Genomic DNA, 21,606 nt, shown 5'->3' with positions numbered 1-21,606 from the left:
CAAAGTCATTTGAAAGCTCTCATTTTGTTACAGAGGGAGATGCCAAATAATCTGCTGTGAGGGTTACTGATAAAGTTAGGTCAAGAAAATGAAACAACTAGAAAAAGAATAATTTTTTTTTTTTTTTTTTTTTTTTTTTTTTTTGCAGAATGAATAAAAAAAAGAGGAAAAGTATTGTTTGGGTAATGAATGAGGTAGATTACCGATGCTCAGACTACCCATTTACAGAGGAGGAAACCAAGGGTCATTTTAACCAATTAGTGTGTCCCAGTAGCACATTCTCATAAGTCTCAGACTTCAACTAGAATCTCTATTTCCTGAGTCCTAATTTAGAACTCTTTCTACCTCAATATACTGTGTATTAGAACCACTGTGTTCATATTTCAAGAAAAATGCTAGACCAAGACAGAAATTAAGTTTTTGAAGAAAACAGCTTGATGCTTTTGGAGCTGGTCAGCTTTGCCCAAGACCTGCTGCTATTTTGGGGTTCTTGGTTTGCTCAGAACTAAATACTGCCAGCCATAGAAATAAAAAAGCAAGGCTATTCTTTAGACCACCTAGGTCTGTGCGTTCACATCCCATGCTTGCAATGGCAAATTATTAGCCCATCTCTTCTGGGCAGTTCGAACATAGGAATGGATATATTAGTCCTTGTCTTAGCTCTTAGACATCTTTTGGCTTGTCTTTGTTAAGATAAATACACAACCTTGCTTTTGGTTTGGGCATGAAGAGGAAAATTAAAGAAATCTCAACCAGTTTTTACCAACAATGATTTCTAACACTTTTTTCTTTTTATTTCAGGGTGAAGAAGAAGGACCTAGGTAAGATTGCATTTTTGCTGCTTGTCTGTTTTCAGAAGGGGAATGACATTTGTGACCTTCTAATGCCTCCTGAAATATAGATAAGTAAAGGACAGCAGAGAAAAGGAATATCTGTCTTAATCCAGGGCTGTGAGGCCTTTATTCTGTAGGACTCCCATCTCCTTCCCTGTCTGTGTCATTTTCTGCCTGTAAACTTCATTAAAGGTAGACTTGAAAGTATATGGTGACAGAGACTTTGCTTTGTTCTTTAGCACATTCAGAGTTCCTTGTTAAGAAGAGCAGGCTCTGTATTTGAATGATATTAGACTATCAGGTGGACCTACTAAACTTACAGTGTTCTTTTTTGATAAAAATTAGATTTTGTCAATGTGCTCTAGACTGTACATTATTTCTGTCACAATGAATGTCAAAATAAGTTCTAGGTCATAGGTATAAAAAACTTTATTTGGCCGGGTGGTGGCGATGGCGGTGGCGATGGCAGTGTTGGTGGCGGTGGCGGTGGCACAGGTGCAGGCACACGCCTTCAGTCCCAGCACTCAGGAGGCAGAGGCAGGTGGATCTCTGTGAGTTTGAGGCCAGCCTGGTTTACAGACTATCTAGCAAGTTCCAGGACAGGCTCCAAAGCAAAGGAGTTTCTCCAAAGAGAAACTCTGTCTCGGGAAGGGGGGGGGGGGGGGATAGATATTTAAGAAGCAGGGAGGAGGCCTTTTGTACTTTTCTATAACAACAATTGAAGAAATTTAACACAGCATTTATTATTGCCTCAGCCTTTAGTAAACTTGGGCTTGACTTTCAATTCTTCTCTTTCCATCTGCTTGAGCAGAGAGAAAAGACTAGGAAATGCTGCAGCTGTGCCATCAAGCAAACTACTGTACTGTCCAGGCAGGCCGCATCTGTCATGGAGACTAATGGACTTAAGACAGGGAGATATCAGGAAGGGTGTCTGGGTCTCTGCTATTTGAACTTTTATTTTAACCACAAGCACTGCCTTTCTAATGAATTTAAAGTAGAACCTCAATGAGTATAAAACATTTTTCTTCGTGTGGAGTTAAGACTGTAACCCTTGGTGAACCACTGACTTCATCCTAGTAGAGCCTGAGCGGCTTCTAAAGAGACCAGAGTTTCTCAGAACTCAGTGCCGGATTCACTAATGGAGCTCCATTCCTTCTTAAACCTAAACGAACTGTCCAGGATTGCCTATGGAGCCAGTTTTTCACTCTGGTTTTATTTCTAACCAACGAATATAGTTCCTCTTTGCTCCTGTCTCAGGTGCTATTTGTTGTTTTTCCTGTTACTGTGATGAAATATGTCCTGACCAAAGCAGTTTACAAGAGAAAGGGTTCAAGGTACAATCCATTATGGTGGGGAAGTCAAGGCAATAGGAACTCGAAGCAGCTGGTCACATTGCATCTGCAGCAGAAGAAAAGAGCAGTGAATGCTTGTGCTCACCCCACCTTTTCATTTTTATATTGTCTGAGATCCCAACTAGGGAATGGTGCCACTCATAGTGGGAAGGCCTTCCCATTGCACTTACCTGACCAAGATAGTGCCTTACAGTCATGCTCAGAAGCCAATCTAACCGAAATGATCCCTCCCAAGTTTACATAGAGGTTTGTCTAATAAGTAATTTTAGATCCTGTCAGGTTGACAGTTAAAGCTGATTACCACATTTTGAACTTCTCCCCCACTTTAAATGTGTTGTTTGAGAATTTTATACAGGAATATAATGTGTTTTGACAGATCTACTCCCTACTTCCTCCTCTCCAACTTTTTCCTTATCCCCACAGCCACTTTTACCTTCCAACTTCTTGTGTTCCTTTTAAACCCAGAGTCCATTTAGTGCTGCCAGTGTGTGAATGGGTGTAGGACCATCCTGTGGAAAATGGGCAACCTATCAAGTCACTGCCCAGAAGAAAATTGATGGCTTTCTTCCCCCAGCAGCCATCAGTTGCCAATAGGTCCTCACCTAGGGGTGGGACTTTGTGAGCCTCTCCCTCTTCCATTCTGGGATTTTTGGCTGGCTTGATTTCGTGCAGGCCTTGTGCATGCAGTCATAGGCACTGTGAGTTCATGTGTGTAGTGGGCTGTCATGTCCTGAAACACTGTTTTGCAGTAACCCTCCGCTAACTCTGGCTCTTAAAATATTTCCACCCTATTCTCTAGTGATCCCCTGAGGCTTTTGCAGAGAAGGGCATATGATACAAATGTCCCATTTAGGGCTGAGCAGTCTATGGTATCTTCTTAGTCTCTGCATATTGATCAATTGTGAGTCTTTATGTTAATCACTATTTGCTGAAAAAAGAAGCTTCCCTGATAAAGGTTGAAAATATACTAATTTATGGCTATAAAGATAAATATTTAGGGAGCAGTTTAAAATAATGTCTGTTAAGCAGCCTACCCAGCTGTGGATTCTTGGTCCAGTTAACAGTAGAAGGCATGCATTCCATTTTGTGGATTGGGCCTTAAATCCAACCAGAAAAGTGCTCAGTTACTCCTGGATTATTGGTCCCACTATTCCCCATGGGCATATCTTGTAAGATTTACAGCGAGTTAGATTATTGAGTACATCATTCCCCAGTAGCCTGGTATCTTCACTACTGTGGATGCTAGCCACTAGAGATGAAGCTTCTAGGTCAATACCAGCTCAATTTCTCTACGTTTACTGACTCAAATATGTGGTATCTTCAACAATAGATCTTACCATCAAATTCTGGAGAGTAACCAAGAACAATGCCAATAGCCTGTAATGTTTTGGGAGAGTCTATGGGACTCCACTGATCAATAGGAAGTAACCCATACCTGGCACTATTGAACCCCTTTCTTAAGATGTTCCAAATCATGTCCTGGATCTGCATCTTTTGGTACTTCTTTCTCTTAAAAACTGTAATTCTCAGCTTCCACTTTAGAACTACAGGGAAATAACTAACTAGCTCTGGTTTGCTGTTGTTCAAGCCAGAAGCATCATGCATTAAACCTACAGAGCCTCAGAGAATCCCTTCAGATTCTACCTTAAAACATTTTCAGGAACAGGCTTGCTCTATATTATGGTTCCTTCCCTCACTAGCTCCTTCCCATTTACTTATTCCTTTAAAATGTGTTTGTGGGAGCTGAAGAAATGGCTCAGCAGTTAGGAGAAATAATGGCTTCCACATGGCACCTCACAACCATCTGTAACTCTAATTCCAGGAGATCTGATGCCTTCTTCTAGCCTTTGTGGGTTCCTGTTCACATGGGATACACATAAATTCATGCAATCACTTAAATATAAAAATAGAGAAGTAAACATTAAAAATGTATGTTTATGATCCTGCTGTAGCACAGGTACTGTGCTACACACTGTTATACCCATAATGGTGACTAAGGCAGACATGGTACCTACTTTGGTGCATTTAGAGTCTAGATAGAAGAGGTGAGCTTGTAAAGCAGCAGTATGGAAGAAATGCTGTGGTAAGGGAAGTCCAAGCTGCTTGAGGAAAGGATTAAACCAGAAAAATAAGAAAAGAAGGAAAATAAAGGGGGGAGGCGAAAGAAGGAAAGAAGAGAGAGTGAATGAATGTGAATTTATGAATCGAATGAATGGGAGTCCTAATGGAAAAGGGTATGTATGGACAGAGGTCTGGAAGATGAGAAAGCAGGCAAAGGATGAGCATGGGTTAGTTGTTGTGGGTCGAGGAAAATTCTTATGTAAAAGCCCTAGGCAAGAGAAAGTAGAAGATAAAAAGCACACTGTTGTAATTTTGGCCTTAGAAGCCTTCTTTGGGTATTTGTACTTTCCTGGCATCAGTGGAAAGCCATTAAAGAATTTTAAACCACAGGCCCAGCATTCAGGAAGTAGAAGCAGAAGGGTCAACAGTTTGAGGCAAGCCTTGTTAGCCTGGGCTACATGAGATTCTTCCCAAAAAGAGCAGAAATAGCACTTTGAACAAAAATTGGCCTGAGCAGGTTTGTAGTTTAGATGTCTCTGCTTTGTTTTCAGAGTAGAAAATGGACTGGAGGCAATCATAAGTCTAGGTAAATTGACTAAATGATGTGGTTTTGTTTTGTGTTCTGCAACAAAATCCATGAGAGTGGGTGCTACATAAGGATATTGATTAGCTTATAGTTCTGAAGGTTGTAGGGGCCATGGCACCACTATCTGATTGGCGCTGGTGAGGACCTCATTGTGCATGGCATCATAGTAGCTTGAATGTGTACAGAAGAAAGGCTCACAGGGAGGTTTTGGGCTCTCATTTTCTTAGAACTAATCCAACTCCATAGGACTAAATTAATTCCTTCCCAGGGTGGTGCCTCAGTGGCCAAGTCACATTGCACTAGGCTTCACCCTTTAAAGGTTACCTTAACTCTGGATATGGCCACGCTGGGGACAAATGTTTAGCATGTGAATCTCTCAAGGACAGAACATGTCTAAGCTTTAGCACTAGACTTGTAATGATATGGTTTGGACACCAAATTCTCCATGGCACCTCCCCCTTTATTCTCTAGGTTCTTGAAATCGAGGGCAGACATAGCTCTAGACTTTCTTTCCCCTAAAAGGAGTTCAAGCAAGACCATGCTAAGAGACAAGAGCTCAGCAGAAGTAATAGGAAGGTTCCTTGGGATAGCACATGGCTTTTCTATCCTGACAGAGCTTGACTCAGCTGAACTTTCCATTGTGTTATGGCCACATTCCAAAGTCACATTGATTAGGAGAGTAAAAGGATACATGCAGAGAAGTGAGAGACTAGTTTTCAAGTTGAACTGCAGATACCTTAGTGTTATTTTGATAAGGCATAAAGTTTCTTTACTAGTAACTAAGATGTCAAGCTCTCTCCCTCAAGCCTGACTGCCATGGATGTCAGCAGAATTCTCTTGGACTTGACAAAACCTTTTTCAGTATTGTGTGTACTTGAGAGCATGTTCTAAATTGGCAAAAAGAGGGAAGAGGATTCTTTTTTTTTTTTTTTTTTGGTTTTTCGAGACGGGGTTTCTCTGTGTAGCTTTGCACCTTTCCCCGGCTGGCCTCGAACTCACAGAGATCCGCCTGCCTCTGCCTCCTGAGTGCTGAGATTAAAGGCGTGCGCCACTACTGCCCAGCGGGAAGAGGATTCTTATTTTCTTTTTAACCTTTAAATTCATGCTTATTGGTTCCATTCAGCTTATTTGTGTTGAACTACCATTTGGCTCAATCTATTCCAATTAGTACTTCAGGGCAGATTGTCTTTGATCTAAAATTTCTTTCATTTATGATACACATTTTACCATTTCAACAAGCCAAAGAGAATTTTTTTCCAAAGTTTTCTGTGTTGCTGAGAGATTAAACAAGAGTTTGATGTGTAAAGGAAGAAGGAAGGAAAAGCAGGTCTCCCTGCGTAAAGAATGGCTAAGGAATGAATATGGAGACTAGGTCCCATATCCAGTCATCCTCTACTGAGGAAGGAACAAGAAAATCCTATATCCTGTGGAATAGATTGTTCTTCCCTTCCACCAGCTGGAGTCTTCTTGCCTTCTTTCCTCGAGTTTTGACCTTCCAGGCTGTTTGATTAGATATAGCCAGATACTGTGCTTTTTGTTTATGCCTGTTCTCTACCAAGTTTTACTGTATAGTTGTCTAGCAAATTAACAATAATAATTGTAGCTACCCTGCAATGAAGGTTTATTATGTCCAAAGTCCTTACTATATATCTTCATTTAACTTCATGCAAATCTTATAATTATCCCATTTGTTAAATGAGGACATATTAATACACTCTCAGAGAGATCACAAGCTAGTTAGTAAGTAGCAGAATTAGGAAGTGAGTCTGATCTGTTTTGGGGGCTCATTTGGACTGTCTGCAGAAGGCAAACACAAGCCTGTGGTGGTATTGTGTTCCCCAAAATATTGTGCACCCTAATAAACTTATCTGGGGTCAGAGACAGAACAGCCACTAGATACAAAGGCTAGAAAATGGTGGCACTCACACCTTTAATCCTAGCACTCCAGAGGTAGAAATCCCTCTGGATCTCTGTGAGTTCAAGGCCACAATGGAAACGGCCAGGCATGGTGACACACACCTTTAATCCCAGAAAGCGAGCCTTTAATCCAGGGAGTGGTGGTAGAAAGCAGAAAGGTATATAAGGCTTGAGGACCAGAAACTAGAATCGTTTGGCTGGTTAAGCTTTCAGGCTTCTAGCAGCACAGTTCAGCTGAGAGCCATTTGGATATGAGAACACAGAGGCCTCCAGTCTGAGGAAACAAGACCAGCTGAGAAATTGGCCAGGTGAGGTTAGCTGTGGCTTGTTCTGTCTCTCTGACCATCCAGCATTTCACCCCAATAACTGGCCCTGGGTTTGATTTTGTTAATAAGACTCTTTAAGATTCATGCTACACAAGGCTCTTTGTGACTTCAATGTGAAAACCAAGAGAATTCACACACAGTTTTTCGAGGATCGTTTCGGTCTACTTCCTCTAACTGGGGCATCATGATTCACTGATATGTAATTGCTGTGGCCTGTTTTCTGAAAATGATTTCTCTTGTCCTTAGCTCCTGTGCTTATCCAGGGATATCTATTTAATCCCCACAATGTCTCCTGAGCACCAGCACCAAGAGGATTCTCTAGGGAGCCAAGCAAGCCTTTGTTTGACGTCACAGGATAGTTGCCTATTGCTTGCTGTGTGTTAGCTAGTCCTCAGATCATGATACATAGCCAGATGGCTGGCAGGGATCCTCAGAGGGTATGGTCGAGCAAAAGACTTACTACGTAGACCATGGATATTAACTACTATGGAGTCATCTTGTAAGAAGGTGTCTTTGAAGCCCAGAATGATTTTTTTTTCTTCTTCAAGCAAAAAAGCAATTTACACTTTTGGCTGCAATTTTCTGTCTTCTTTGTACTATTATGGGAGATCTTGTGTTCACTGCCTCACAGATTGGCTTCTTCTCTACCCCTGCTGAAGCCTGCTGAGAAGTAATAGGTATTTGAGGAGAGAGGGTGGCAGTATGATCAGCTGGTGTGAAAGCAATTGTTTTGTGGGAGTCAGCCAGAGGCAGAGAAAGACCCTTAAATTCTTGTGTTCAGAGGAAAAGGAACAAGATCAGGATTAAATTTTGATTTGCTGTTGAGGTTTTCTGTGATTTTTCTTTTTAAACTAAGAGGAAAATGGCTTTTTAATAATATCAGCTATAGAGGGAACTTCTGTAGAATTTTCATCTTCAAAGCTGGCTGTTATTCAGGCTTAAAGCGCCTGCTGAGATCATTGTGAATGTGACCCGTGCTGATTATGTGATCAAATAGGAAGCATGTTTGGAAAGAGTAAGAGCAAAAGGTATTAACTTTACCTCTCTTCTCTTCTTGTTTGTGCCTGTGACCAGTGGTCACTTAACCTTGTATACTGTTATTTCTCAATCCCTATCCTACCTTTACCAAGTTTGGGGTTTGTGTTAAGTCATTTTTCCATTGTGCAACAAAGTACCCAATAAGGGAAGAAAGTTACTTTTTCCTAACACACAGTTTCAGAGGCTTTAATCCATTGTCATGGGCTGTCTTGTCCTTGGACCTGTGACAAGCTAGTACATCATGGTAGACAGTAAAGGAGACTTCCTCTCTTGGTACTTGGGAGAAAAAATTTAGAAGAACCAGAATCTCAATAGCTCTTGAGGGCACACTCCTATAACCTGGTTCTTCAGCAGACCTTACTTTCTAAGGATGCACTACCTCCCAGTAGTGCCAGAGTTAGCAGCCAAGCCTCTGTCTAGCACGTAGTCTTTGGGGGAATATTTATTAATTTTAGTTGTGTGTGTTTTAATTAGTAATTTTAAAAATTGTGAATCACAGTTTTGTTTCTTTAGTAACAACAATGGTTAAGGAAGAGGAGGCCATTAGTTCACTTGGTTGTGGGGCAGGCATGGGAGTGGTAGGAGAGAGGACATAATGTAGTTATATTTTGATTAAATAAAGAAAGTTACCCTGAAGGTTCATGCTATATATTCTACCTTCCCCAAATGAATAACCCTATATTTTTCTGACTTCCTAGAGTATATTGAAATAAATGAATTAAGTCACTGATACACACGTTTCTTTTGTCCTCAGATTGCAAATTGATGGTTTGGTTGTTGCATTCTCTTCATCTTAGGAGGCTTGTCTGAAAGCTGAAGAAAGGGTCTCTGATATTTGTGAGTAGAGTAGAAATTCCTGGGCTGCTTATTATGCAAAGTAAGGTTCCAACATTTAAGTTGGCTTTCAGCCTGGGAGTCTCTTAACTGACATTTCCATGGTATAGAACATGGGCTTACTTTGTTTTCCCATGCTGAGTTGGGTTGTTTGTCTCTTCCTCTAGCCAGGTGGACAGTGAAACTATGCTGCGCATTGTGCTGCCTTTCTATACCAAATTAGCCTCATTGCTAAAGTAATTGGTTTTCAGAAACTTGCCTGAGAGTCACAACTTTATTTTGTGCACGTGTATTAACCAGAGAATCCATTTGCAGCTGGAAATTTCAGCTAAAATGCCTCTGACATGAATCTGCCTCCAAATGAAAATGCCATGTAGTTATAGCATATACTGTCCTATATAGCTGCCTGCTTTTCAGGACTTCATAATGCTAAAGAAAAGGCTGGGTAAGAACAGGCTTGGCTTGTCACCTTTCCTGCTGTAGCTCTTCTCTGATGAACTTCTACCTGCTGCCCAGCATAGTAGTTATGATGCTGTGCGTGTTTCTACAGTAGACTTCAAGGCTTATCAAAATGAGGCCCTCCATTGGGAGTTCTGTTAACTGACTTCTCAAACAGAAGAGATTGCAGAAGAATTTATTAATTCTTAGATTGCCTAAATTGTGCCCAGTCCTATCCTAGGCCTTGGGGATATAAGGACAAAGACTTTTTTTTCTTACATTTATAAAGGTCTCAAAGTCTAGTTTGAGAGAGCTAAATAAACAATTTTATTATCATATTTAATTGCAGTATAATAATCATTACAATATTTAAAGAAACATTAATGACTTACCAACTATGTGAGTATATATTTTAAATATTTAGATAAATTAAATCGTGTATTGCTAATGATAGCCCTAATAACTGGTTTATATATTATCTTTATTTTTCATCTGAGATGAAAAAATGAGTCACAGAGAAGTTACACATTTATGAAATCATGTTGTTTTAAAAAATGGCAGTCAGCTTCCAATCTCAAGTAGTTTGACTCCAGAGTGTAAGCTATACCATTGCATGATAGTAATCCTATAAAGTAAATCTGTTGAGTGTAGTGTACTACCAACTCAAAGAATTCTTCTGGATCTTGGCAAATGGGTACAGCTAGGCATTTTCTGATGCAAAGAATAGGAATGTCATCCAAGCAGAAAAACCAGCAAATATAAAGGTTCAGAGGTATACATATGCTGTGTGAAGACTATTAAATGACTGTATGATGGACTGCAGGAGATAAGACTGGCGAGATGTAGAGTTGAGCTCTGGCCTGTGATGCTGTGCTGAGACATCAAAAGGTTTAGACATTTCCTGTTACACATTACTTCTTGAAGCCGGGATTTCCTGTCCTTCCTCTACTCACCCCTCATAATTTATAGATTCTTTGTTTTTAATGCCTCTTTCTCCATCAATATATGACACCTGGGCCAGTGAGATGGCTCATCTAGTAACAGGGCTTGCCACCAAGCATAATGAGTCCTGAATTCAATTCTGGAGACTCACATGATAGAAGTAAAGAACTAACTCCCACAACTTTTCATCTTACCTCCACATGCGTGCACTGGTATATAATTACCCACATACATACACATGAAATAAACATGTAATTTTTAAAATCTGACATCCAATAATATACAACAAACACCACAAAACAGAAAGCATTCTTTTTGTATCTGTTACATGGAAAAATAAGTTGCGATAAAATATTTATAGAAGGACTTCATTTGATTTGCATTCTATTTATATTCCTATTTTTACAGTTCCTATCTTCCTCTAATTTAAAACCAAGTTTGGAAAATAGTTATCTAATTCCTTTCAAATTAATGGAGAAAGGCAATTTTAATGTACCAACATTTTCCAAATGGAGGGCATAGATCTTTTACTTAAAAACTAGTCAGAGAAATTGGTGTGAAAGGATGCTATGTTGGTGCTCAGTTAGAACTGATGCTAAGGAGTTTGTCTATGGCCCCACTCTTTCTTGTTTGTCTTCCTAGCCATTTGGCTTGGCCCTTAGCAGAATAAGTTTTAGGAAGTCAGAACTCTAGCATCTTTTTAAAGAATAACTATATTTAATAGCCTTGTTATGTCCCCCTCACAGCAAAATTGTTCATTGTGTCTTTTTTATTGTGCAAGAAACCTGCTAGTTAGTCTCAAGTGCCTTCTTGCTTCTTCCCAATGAGAGACAGGCAAGAGATAACAGCATATTTCCCTACCCTCTAAGGGTACTTTTTTGGGGGGGTGGGGAGAGGTGGGACAATGGAAACTTTCACTAGGCATTTATATCACATGCTGGGAACAAATACTAGCGGGTTTTGTTCAGTTTTTCTTCCTTTCTTTATCCCATTATTTTTTGAGTTGGTATGATCTGTAGAGTCACTAAGTAGAAGTTTCCTCAACATTAGAACTATAAGGAAGTGATTTCAAAGTTTTAAGAAAGACAAAACTGAATAATAGTGTGTGGTATCTCAAATGGTGAGATCTTTTGCCGTGGACCAAAAAGTACTTGTTTAGACATCTTAAACATGAGTGGTTATAGGATCATGAAAGAAATGCTTTCTTATTCATAAGCGGGAGATTCAGGGAAGAAAAACACTTTCTTATATAAACACCCCACTCCCCCAAGTCCTCAGTACCACTACCGGTTCTCTGTAGGTTGCAATGTGGTTGTAAAATGAAAAGCATTTTGTTTCCTTGGTGACTACACGTCTTCTTACACTCTGGTTCTATCACTTCTATTTAAAGGAAAGTGAGATTGAACATGAGAAAAACAGTACAGAGAGGGAGGAGCTGACAAAATTTCAAGGAAGCCGGGCAGAGAAAGTAGCGCAACTCAGCATTTCTCTGCTCTGGCTGTTAGATGCATCTTGGTCTAGATGCTGTGGGGCAATGTGGCATTTTATCTGACTTAAGGTACTGTCACTCAGACATGTATAAAGTGACAAAGATGGCAGCTTTGTCCTATCTTTAAGCATTGTCCAGAATTGATAGTTAACCAGCAACAACAGTGAGACTTCTGAACAGTGAACACTGAGTAGGAGGTAGACCTATGGACTCTTAGAACTTTTAAAGCATCTCTTATAGTTATACCCACCACCCTTATGGATATGGTGGAATCGATACTATAAGAAGTTGAGTGATTGACCTATGGCCATATAGTTAGCAAGTAATATTGCTAGGATTAAAAGAACCCAGATCTAGCAAGCTTAAAATTCTCCATGTTTAGCGTTTATACTGCAGTGCCTTTGTGAGGAAACAGAAGATCTAGATCTTATAACTTGTTGGCTGAGAATTAGTAAAGCTGATGGGCAGTATTATAAAAGTCAACAGGGATTCAGCACTTTATCAGAATTTTCCCTTTCTTTGTCAAATACAAATGGACAGTTTGAAAAAAAAAAAGTTGAGATTAGGCTTGCCAAGAAAGTACCTGAAGGAGAATAAACAGGAACTTCAGTCTCTAGACAGGTAAACATTAGTTTACCCCCTGGCTTTTGTAGAGCCAGCAACTGCCATTGCCTCTTCTGAAAGAGCCTCTGTTCACCCAGTGGCAGGTGCAGGCCAACTGTTGCCATGACAACTGCAGGAGAAGCAAGCAGTTTAATTCCAGAACTGATAATTAACTAGGGGGGTGGAGTGGGGGTGGGGAATGAATTGGGGTGATAATTGTTGTCAGAGAGAAAACTTAGCAATTACTGGCAAGCTGCATATATGCAAAGGCCAGGCACAGATGCTCCAACCCAGCGTGCCCTAACATTCAGCATTCATTCCCTCTGCTTGGGAATTTTGATAAACTAAAATGAAGGGTCGAGTTCCTCCAGCCAACTAGGTCTCTTTAAGGAACATGAGGAAAGAAGAATGTTACGTTGGTTATGAAAAGAAATTCAGGGGAGCATATGAATGAGTACCTCAGTGATACTACCCAGTCAGAAGCAATTCAGAAGTACCGTTAAATCTGAAGGATGGGACCCACAAAGCATGCTTCTTAGGAGTTTCAGCCTCTGTGGTTGGGAAGGGGAGACAGTTTTCTAGAAAGTAAAAGACTTGTAGAAGTAATCAACTTAGGTACTTGATCGTGGCTTTATTTTATCAGTTCTTTTGAAGCCATATTGATGAAAGTACCCCATTACACACAAGAAACCAGTATCTGTCTTGTTTAACCATATAACCTAGGAAGAAGACAATATTATTATCCTTATAGAGATCCAGAAATGTTGAGGACTTAAAGCAAGTCAGAGAACTTGTAGGTCCTTGTACTGAATCTTATTGTACTATTAAGTTTACTTATACCATTCTGTTGGAGATCATGGTCCCAATCTAAAAAAACAACAAACCAGAAAAAAAAACCTATTTTCTTTTGTGTGTGTGCCTATGTGTACATGTGTGGATTTCAGGAGTTGACATCGAGCATCCTCCTCTATCATTCTCCTTATTTTTTTAAACTTCTAATTTTTTTATTTATTTTTAAAAGAGGAACAATAATGTTTATTGTGTGTTGCAGTTATATACATTAGCCCCATGAAAAGACAGACACTCTCAGACTCAGGCATTCTGACATTGAAAGTCTTTCCTTAAGAAATTAATAAGTTCCCTGTCACTAGAGTACATCATTTCTACCCTTTCTACTCCTTCCTCGAACTCCTTCCATCTGCCCCCTCTCAAATTCATGACTTCTTCCCTAATTACTATTGTTACATATGTGTGTATGCTCATACATGTATGTGCATGTGTTTAGGGAGGACCATTTAGGATTGGATAACCTATCACGGGGCTCATCTCTGGAGAAAGCTGATTCTCTTTCAGCAGCCATTGTCTATAGCTCTTCATCAAGGAGGGAGCAGTAGGAATTTCTTCCATCCATGTTGGCATGTCCACTGCTGTTGTCATTATGAAGGTCATGTTTAAGCAATCATGTTTTTGAGATTTCATGGATGCAGCTTTCCTGTCATATCTAAAGATACTAGCTCACAACAGGCCTTGTGGCCCTCTGGCTCGTAGAATCTTTCTCTTCCCCCCTCCACAATATTCCTTGAGACTTAGGTGTAGAGGTTGCATTGTAGTTGTACCAGTTGGGATTGGGCACGCCACATCTACTTGTTCTCTACAGTTTGACCAGTTGTAGATCTCTGTTAAGAGTCTGTATCTGCTACAGAAAGAAGTTTCTTTGATGAGGGCTCATTGCTACATTTATCTATGGGTGTAAGCATTTACAATACAATTAGAGATTGTACTGGTTTAGGAAAACCCTGGGTTTAATCTCCAGCACCACAGAAACAGGGGATAATCCAGCACTGGGAAAGTGGAGACAGCAAGAACAGAAATCCAAGTTCATCTTAGCCTCTGCTCCACAGGGAGTTATAAGCCAGCATGGGCTCCATGGACCCTTGTCTCAGAAAGAATAAGAGGAAGCAAAGGAGGAAGGAAAAAAGGAAAAGAGAAGTATGGGAGGGAAGACAGAGACAGAGAAAAGAATGGTAGCATTTAAGTCCTTATATTCTGGAATTTCAAGTATGGGTTTAGGAATGTAAATATTATGTGATTTTTAAAGAACATTTTTAGGAGACCTGTTTGTCCTTCTTTTAATATCTATTATAGAAGACAAAACTTTCTCAATCCTTCTTCTGACTGGATGGAAAATGTGGAGCATAGAGTGATAACCATTACTGAAAACTGAACTTAACCCACAATTTTCCAGAACTTTGAAAATCTAGTAAGTTATTGTGTGTATGAAACAATACCAGAATTTAGGAGTTCAGTTGACTCAATAATTATGCTGGAAAATGTAATTTTCCTCTATAATAGAGAGGGGATTATTTCAAAGAGATGTCATTGATGTGCTGATCATCAACAAAAACAGTGTAACCTTGCTTTTGAATGTGATAAGAGTCATGGTCTAAAAGGCCATCGGAATAGTTCTCAATCCTTTGTTCAAAATAATAACTTAAGCACTATCTGAAAGTATAGGTATGGAAACTGAAATAATTAAAGCTAGAATAAAGTTGTGACTGTCATCTAAAATCTTGGTGAGCCGGTTATCATATTTTTCTTTATCAGGCTGTTTAACAACTTTTATCAAATGTCTACCCTGTACCACATAGTGCTATCGAGGCATTGGATCTTGGTAGAAAATAAACCACACACAATCCTTGTATGTTTTTTTATTAGCCCATGGTTGTCTCTGAATTTTATTTCTTCTGTTGGCTCAAAACTCTGCAAGCCTAAAGAATCATTAGACAGTCGGGTGCTGGTGTGGTACACCTTTAATTCCAGCACGAGTTCTAGGACAGCCAGGACTGTTACACAGAGAAACTCTGTCTTGAAAAACAAAACAAAAAAATCAGACTACTGAAAAGACCTATGTCACATGCATGTATAAGTAGAAATTCTCCAGCACAGGGCTTCCCAAGTGTATGAGATGACCATGAATTGGGTTGTTAACTTCACCTTCTAAACTTGGTTCCATAGGCTAGTGTTAAGTTTGACAAATGCTATAGTAATAAATAGTAATAAAAACAGCTTGGTATTGGCATAAAAACCAACATGTGGACCAATGGAATTGAATTGAAGACCCTGACATTAACCCCACACCTATGAACACCTAATTTTTGACAAAGAAGCCAAAACAGTACAATGGAAAAAAGAAAGCATCTTCAACAAATGGTGCTGGCATAACTGAATATCAACATGTAGAAGATTGCAAATAGATCCGTATCTGTCGCCATGCACAAAACTCACAGTCCAAGTCAAGTCAAAGAACTCAATATAAAACCAGTTACCATGAACCTGATAGAAGAGAAAGTAGGAAGTAGTCTTGAAAGCATTGGCGCAGGAGACTAACTCAAATATAATACCAGTCAGTAGCATAGGCACTGAAAGCAACAATTAATAAATGGGACCTCTTGAAACTGAGAAGCTTCTGTAAGTCAAAGGACATGGTAAATAAGACAAAACAACAGCTTACAGAATGGGAAAAGATCTTCACCAACCCCACATCTGACAGAGGGCTGAGCTCAAAAATATATAAAGAATTCAAGAAACTAGACATCAAAATAACAAACACTCCAATTAAAAAATGGGCCACAGAGCTAAACAGAGAATTCTCAATAGAAGAATCTTAAATGGCCAAAAGACATTTAAGGAATTCCTCAAAATCCTTAGTCATCAAGGAAATGCAAATCAAAACGACTCTGAGATACCATCTTACACCTGTCAGAGTGGCTAAGATCAAAAACCACAGATGACAGTTTATGTTGGAGTGGACCTGGAGCAGGGGGAGCACTCCTCCACTGTTGGTGGGAGTGCAAACTTGTCCACCCACTTTGGAAATCGCTATGGTGGTTTCTCAGAAAATTGGGAATCAATCTTCCTCAAGACTCAGCTATACCACTCTTGGGCATATACCCAAAGAATGCTCAATCATACCACAAGGACACATGCTCAACTATGTTCATAGCAGCATTATTCATAATAGCCAAAACCTAGAAACAACCTAGATGCCCCTCAACTGAAGAATGGATTAAGAAAATGTGGTACATATACACAGTGGAGTACTACTCAGTAGTAAAAAAACAATGACATCATGAAATTTGCAGGCAAATGGATGGAACTAGAAAATACCAAGCTGAGTATAACCCAAACTCAGAAGGACAAACATGTCATGTGCTCACTCATAAGTGGATACTAGATGTAAAGGAAAGGATAACCCACAGTTCCAGAGAAGGACCCAAAGAGGGATGCATGGATTGCCCTGGAAAGGGGGAAATAGATGAGATCTCCATGAGTAAACTGAAGATGAAGTGGTGGGCAATGGAGGTAAGGGATGAGGGATGAGAACATAAGGGAACAGATAGTCGAGATGGAATAGGGATGGAGTGGGAGAGCAGTGAAAGAGATACCATGATAGAGGGAGACATCATGGGGATAGGGAGAAATCGGGTACTAGGGAAGTTCCCAGGAATCCACAAGGATGACCCCAGCTTAGACTACTAGCAATAGTGGAGAGGGTGCTTGAGCTGGCTTACCCCAGTAATCAGATTGGTGAATAACCTAATTGTTATCATACAGCCTTTCTCCAGTAACTGATGGAAGCAGATGCAGAGATCCACAGCTAAATACCAGGCTGAGCTCCAGGAGTCCAGTTGAAGAGAGAGAAGAACAAGGGGGCATCAAGATCATGATGGGGAAACCTACAGAGACAACCAAACCAAACTAGTGGGAACTCATGAGCTTTAGACTAACACCTGTGGAGCCTCCATAGGACTAGACTAGGCCCTCTGCATAAGCAAGACAGTTGTGTAGCTTGATCTGCTTAAGGGGCTCCCTGGCAGTAGGATCAGGATCCATCCCTTGTGCATGAGCTGTCTTTTTGGAGCCCATTATCTATGGTGGGATGCCTTGCACAGCCTTGATGCATGGGGAGGGACTTGGACCTGCCTCAACTGAATGTACCAGGCTCTGCTGACTCCTCATGGAAGGCCTTACCTTCTTGTAGGAGGGAATTGGGGGGTGGGGAGGAGGGAAGAGGGTGATCTGTGATTGGTATGTAAAATGAATAAAAAATTTCTTAATAAAAAAAGAAGATAATTTCTACCACAATTGAAATGTAAATATCAAGTATATAGATAGTGAAGCTACTGTACATTCCTGGGGAATGGAGACCTAGAAATATCTGCTGAGAGTTTTTTAATCACTTGAAAATTTTTTTTAAAGACAAGAACAATTAATTTCTATAATTTTATCTAAAAATGTCATAAATAGGATTTGCGTTTTCTTCGTTATAATTAACACTGTAATCCCTTTTTTTCTACTTGCTTATTTATTTAATTTTTGGTGTTATGAGGTAGTAACTTTAACTTGCACTATAATAGCCCCAATTGGCCTCAAACTCAGGATCATTCTGCCATAGCCTCCCAAATGCTAGGAGTATCTCGCCGTACTTGGCCTCCGCTCTTTTTTTGACAGCAGCACGGCGGTGCTACTGAATCCCAAATATTTTAGCATGTTGACTAGCACAAAGGAATTCAGATCTTGGTGAAATCAGTGAATGCATGAGTGTGGCAAAACACATTACTAAATATAAAGCAATGTTCAGCTGTGATTTTTTTTTTTTCAGTTTAAAGTTGGTATTTAAATTGGCTCATCCTTTGGTCCCATAATAGTGTCCTTGTATATCTAGCAGATATCAAGGGTGTCTCACATTGACAGGATCCAAGAAAAGAAGTGTTTTACAAATTATCAAATACTGCATCTGATGAATAGTCATTGGGTTTGTTTGTTTTTCACTAAGGGTTATGGAAATACTCACCATTCAGTGTGTTGGAAATTTCTCTAATGTGACTAGGCTTCAGTGACAAATAGATTTTACACCAAGATCTCAGTTTTCTGATTTGCAGGCCAACAGACAGAACAGTGAGACCAGAAGGCCTGCAGTAGAACTTGCCTGCCTTTCATCTGTCATATACAGAGGCGTTAGTAGTTACTCTGTATATATTAAGGATTAAGATAATACACATGAAAGGTTGTGTATAAGAAAAACCATCAGAAACAATATTCTATACCCTTTAAAAATGTAAAGTGCTAAACAGATGAAATAAGATTGGATGATGACAGGTCAAGTCTTTTTGACATGGTATTTGTGAAGACATAATCATATTGACAACCTAAGATTCAAAGGTAACTCACTTAAACAAGCATTTACCAGAACTAGCAAAGGAGGAAGCAAGGAAACTGATCTTGATACATTGCTTATACAGTTTATATTACATCTTGTAGTTGGTTTTGTTTTTGCTCTTTGGGAGCCCACCACCCAGCTCCCAAATAGAGACTTATTCTTACCAATGCTCAGCCTCAGCTTGTCTTATTTCTAGCCAGCTTTTCTAACTTAAATTATCCCTTTTCCCTTTAACTATGTTTTGCCTCTGGGTTTTTAATCTTTCTTTTTTCTGTATATCTTCCTTTCCTTCTTACTCTGTGGCTGGCTGGGTGGCTGGCCCCTGGCTTCCTCCTCTCCTCCTTTTCTCACTCCTCACTCTTCTCCCTAGATTTGTCCTCCTATTTATTCTCTCTGCATGCCAGCCCCACCTATCCTTTCTTCTGCGTAGCTATTGGCTGTTGAGCTCTTTATTAGACCAACCAGGTGCTTTAGGCAGGCCAAGTAATACAGCTTTACAGAGTTATACAAATGTAACGTAAATTAATGCAACACATCTGTACATCATTAAACAAATATTTCACAGCATAAACAAATGTAACACATCTTCAACTAATATTCCACGACATGTCATTTCCTTCTGATGTCAGTCATGAGAGGTGGTTTTGCTGCCCGTATATTAGGTAGGTGATTAAATTGAGTGAGAGTGGCTTGTCCAGGGTTACTCAGCGGAGCTACAAGTGTTAAGAAGACTTACAAGGAGGGCCTTCTTGTTTTGTATTTCATGTCTTTGTTCTCAGAACTGGGTTTGTTCAAAACATGGCCCTGTTTTCTTCTCTTTGCCAAATGCTTTTATCCTTGACTCTGCTTTCTTAGAACATGGTAACACCTATCTATCTCAGGGAGGAGTCATTCTCATCATCCCTTTCTTAGAACATGGTAACACCTACCTATCTCAGGGAGGAGTCATTCTCATCATCCCTTTCTTAGAACATGGTAACACCTATCTATCTCAGGGAGGAGTCATTCTCATCATCCCTTTTCTTTGTATCTCGTATCTACTTAATTGACAAACCTGACAGATTTATCTTAAAGTGTATGTCAAATCCAAACACTTCTCAGCCCCCTCCAGGTTTCCAGCCTGGTCCGGACTACAGAATTTCTCTTTAAGAATTCTGCTGCTGTTGCCACTCTTACTTCCCTTCTCTTCCCTCTCCACTTCTCATCCCATTCTTGACATACAAGGTAGAGGAAACTTTCCAGATGCTAAGAAGAGCTTGTAGCTCTTGATTTATTAGTATACCAGGCCCAGCTTTGCTTTGGAATTACCCAGGAGAGATGGACTGTAAAGTCACAAACTGACACTGCTCACTGCTTCGCCCTCATGTTGGCCACTTACCTCACTGAACAATTTAAACCACACTCACTTCTTACTCTTCTTCAACAGATAAGGAAATCTTTCTTAATATCGTGACCTTTGTGCTCTTGGTGTCCTGTAACACGAATTGCTAAATGGTCTTATTAATTAAAAGAAAAAAAAAACCTGGTGCCAGATATTGGGGTGAAAGCTGAAAGATCAGAGAAGCAGAACAGCCAGCCAACCTCACCTTGACAACTCCTCAGACTGAAAGCCTCTCTTTCAAGAGAGCAAGTATTCCTATTTCCTCTGACGAAAGCTTCTGAGTCTTCCTCCCCCTCCCCCGGGTCTCAGTTGAACTGCTGCTAAAAAGTTTCTAGTTCCTGGTCCTCACGCCTTATATACCTTTCTGCTTCCTGCCATCACTTCCTGGAATTAAAGGCATGTGTCCTTCCCAAGCAAAGGCATGAGAGCTCAAATCCTGGGATTAAAGGTGTGTGCCACCACTGCTTGGCTCTATTTCTAGTGTGGCCTTGAACTCACAGAGTTCTCTACCTCCCGAGTGATAGGATTAAGGGTGTGTGCTACCACTGTCTGGCCTCTATGTCTAACCTAGTGACTGGCTCTGCCCTCTGATCCCCAGGTAAGTTTTATTTGTTAGAGCACAAATAAAACATCACCACAGTGTCCTGTTTCAGGTTCTGTCTGCCTGAATTGTCATCCTTAGATGTTCATGCGGTGTGTTCACTTACTTTATCCAGGCCTCCCGAGATATTACTTATTAGGAACTTTATTCCTTAACCTGCTTTGCTTTTCTATAAAGACCTGTTGCTACATGAAAATGTTTTCTATATTTGACTCATTGTTTTCCTTCTTGGTCAGGAAAGACGACATGAAGTTGTGGTTGTTTTTTGTTTTTGTTTTTTTTTTAATTAGCTTTTCCACCAGTGTGCTGTAGAACATAATAGCCACTCATTAAAGGTTTGAATGACTAATAGCTTTGCAAGTAGTAGTGAGAACTTTGGTTTGGACTAGGAAGACATTAAGTTCATTTGCTTACAATCTGTTGCCATGTGTAGGCTATATCCCCTCAGCTGTTATTAATGAAATCTGCTTCTGTTGTCTGCAAACTGTAGGTAGCAAGGTGCTAGCAATTAGGAGTGAATAATTAAATGAGTAACTGTATGAGGTTTGGGGAAGTAGTAAGATGCTCTAGATATGGAAGAAAAAATGTGACTTGATGTGACTCAGCCTGTACTCCCTTTAGAAAGCATTGTAAGGGAAAATCACCCACATCTATTTCTTTAGTATCACTCTGCTCAGTACTCCCAGGAACTAGCAGGGGTTCAGAATCAAAGCTTAAGGCCTAGATTCATCCTTAGAGTCATACCTTAAGAACAACTGCCTCCATCATGTGGTTGGTATCCAAATGGTTGGCAGAAATGCTTATGCATCCTAATTATTGCTAAAATCCAAGTATATTAAAGCAGCTAGGGCTGTTCACTTAGGCAGGACTGCCAATGATGATAGGAAAGTATGTTCTTTGTTCAGGAGAGTTCTAGATTGTGCTTACATAAACAAATAATACTACCATTATTCAAATGAGATCTATCCTGTTGCTGTTTCGAGCT

The 21,606-nt window shown here is 39.9% G+C and overlaps 1 protein-coding gene and 1 long non-coding RNA gene across 2 annotated transcripts in view; one reads left to right on the top strand and one right to left on the bottom strand.

Moving 5' to 3' along the window:
* The window catches only part of Trim44 (tripartite motif containing 44), a 107,624-nt gene that overhangs the window by 52,774 nt on the left and 33,244 nt on the right, over window positions 1-21,606 (top strand). The window contains exon 4 of the mRNA XM_059261005.1: window positions 802-821. Coding sequence (XP_059116988.1) covers window positions 802-821 — 20 coding nt within the window. The remainder of the gene's footprint in view (window positions 1-801; window positions 822-21,606) is intronic.
* On the bottom strand, window positions 2,022-21,528 carry LOC131909397 (uncharacterized). The gene is made up of 2 exons (XR_009378836.1): window positions 21,366-21,528; window positions 2,022-2,231 (listed from the first exon to the last, which is right to left on the bottom strand). It is a non-coding gene; the product is annotated as an uncharacterized LOC131909397 (long non-coding RNA).

Source organism: Peromyscus eremicus, chromosome 4 (assembly GCF_949786415.1).
Source record: "Peromyscus eremicus chromosome 4, PerEre_H2_v1, whole genome shotgun sequence".
Taxonomy (NCBI): Eukaryota; Metazoa; Chordata; class Mammalia; order Rodentia; family Cricetidae; genus Peromyscus; species Peromyscus eremicus.
Note: the sequence above shows the minus strand (reverse complement) of the source record. Positions and strands in the feature narration are given on the sequence as shown.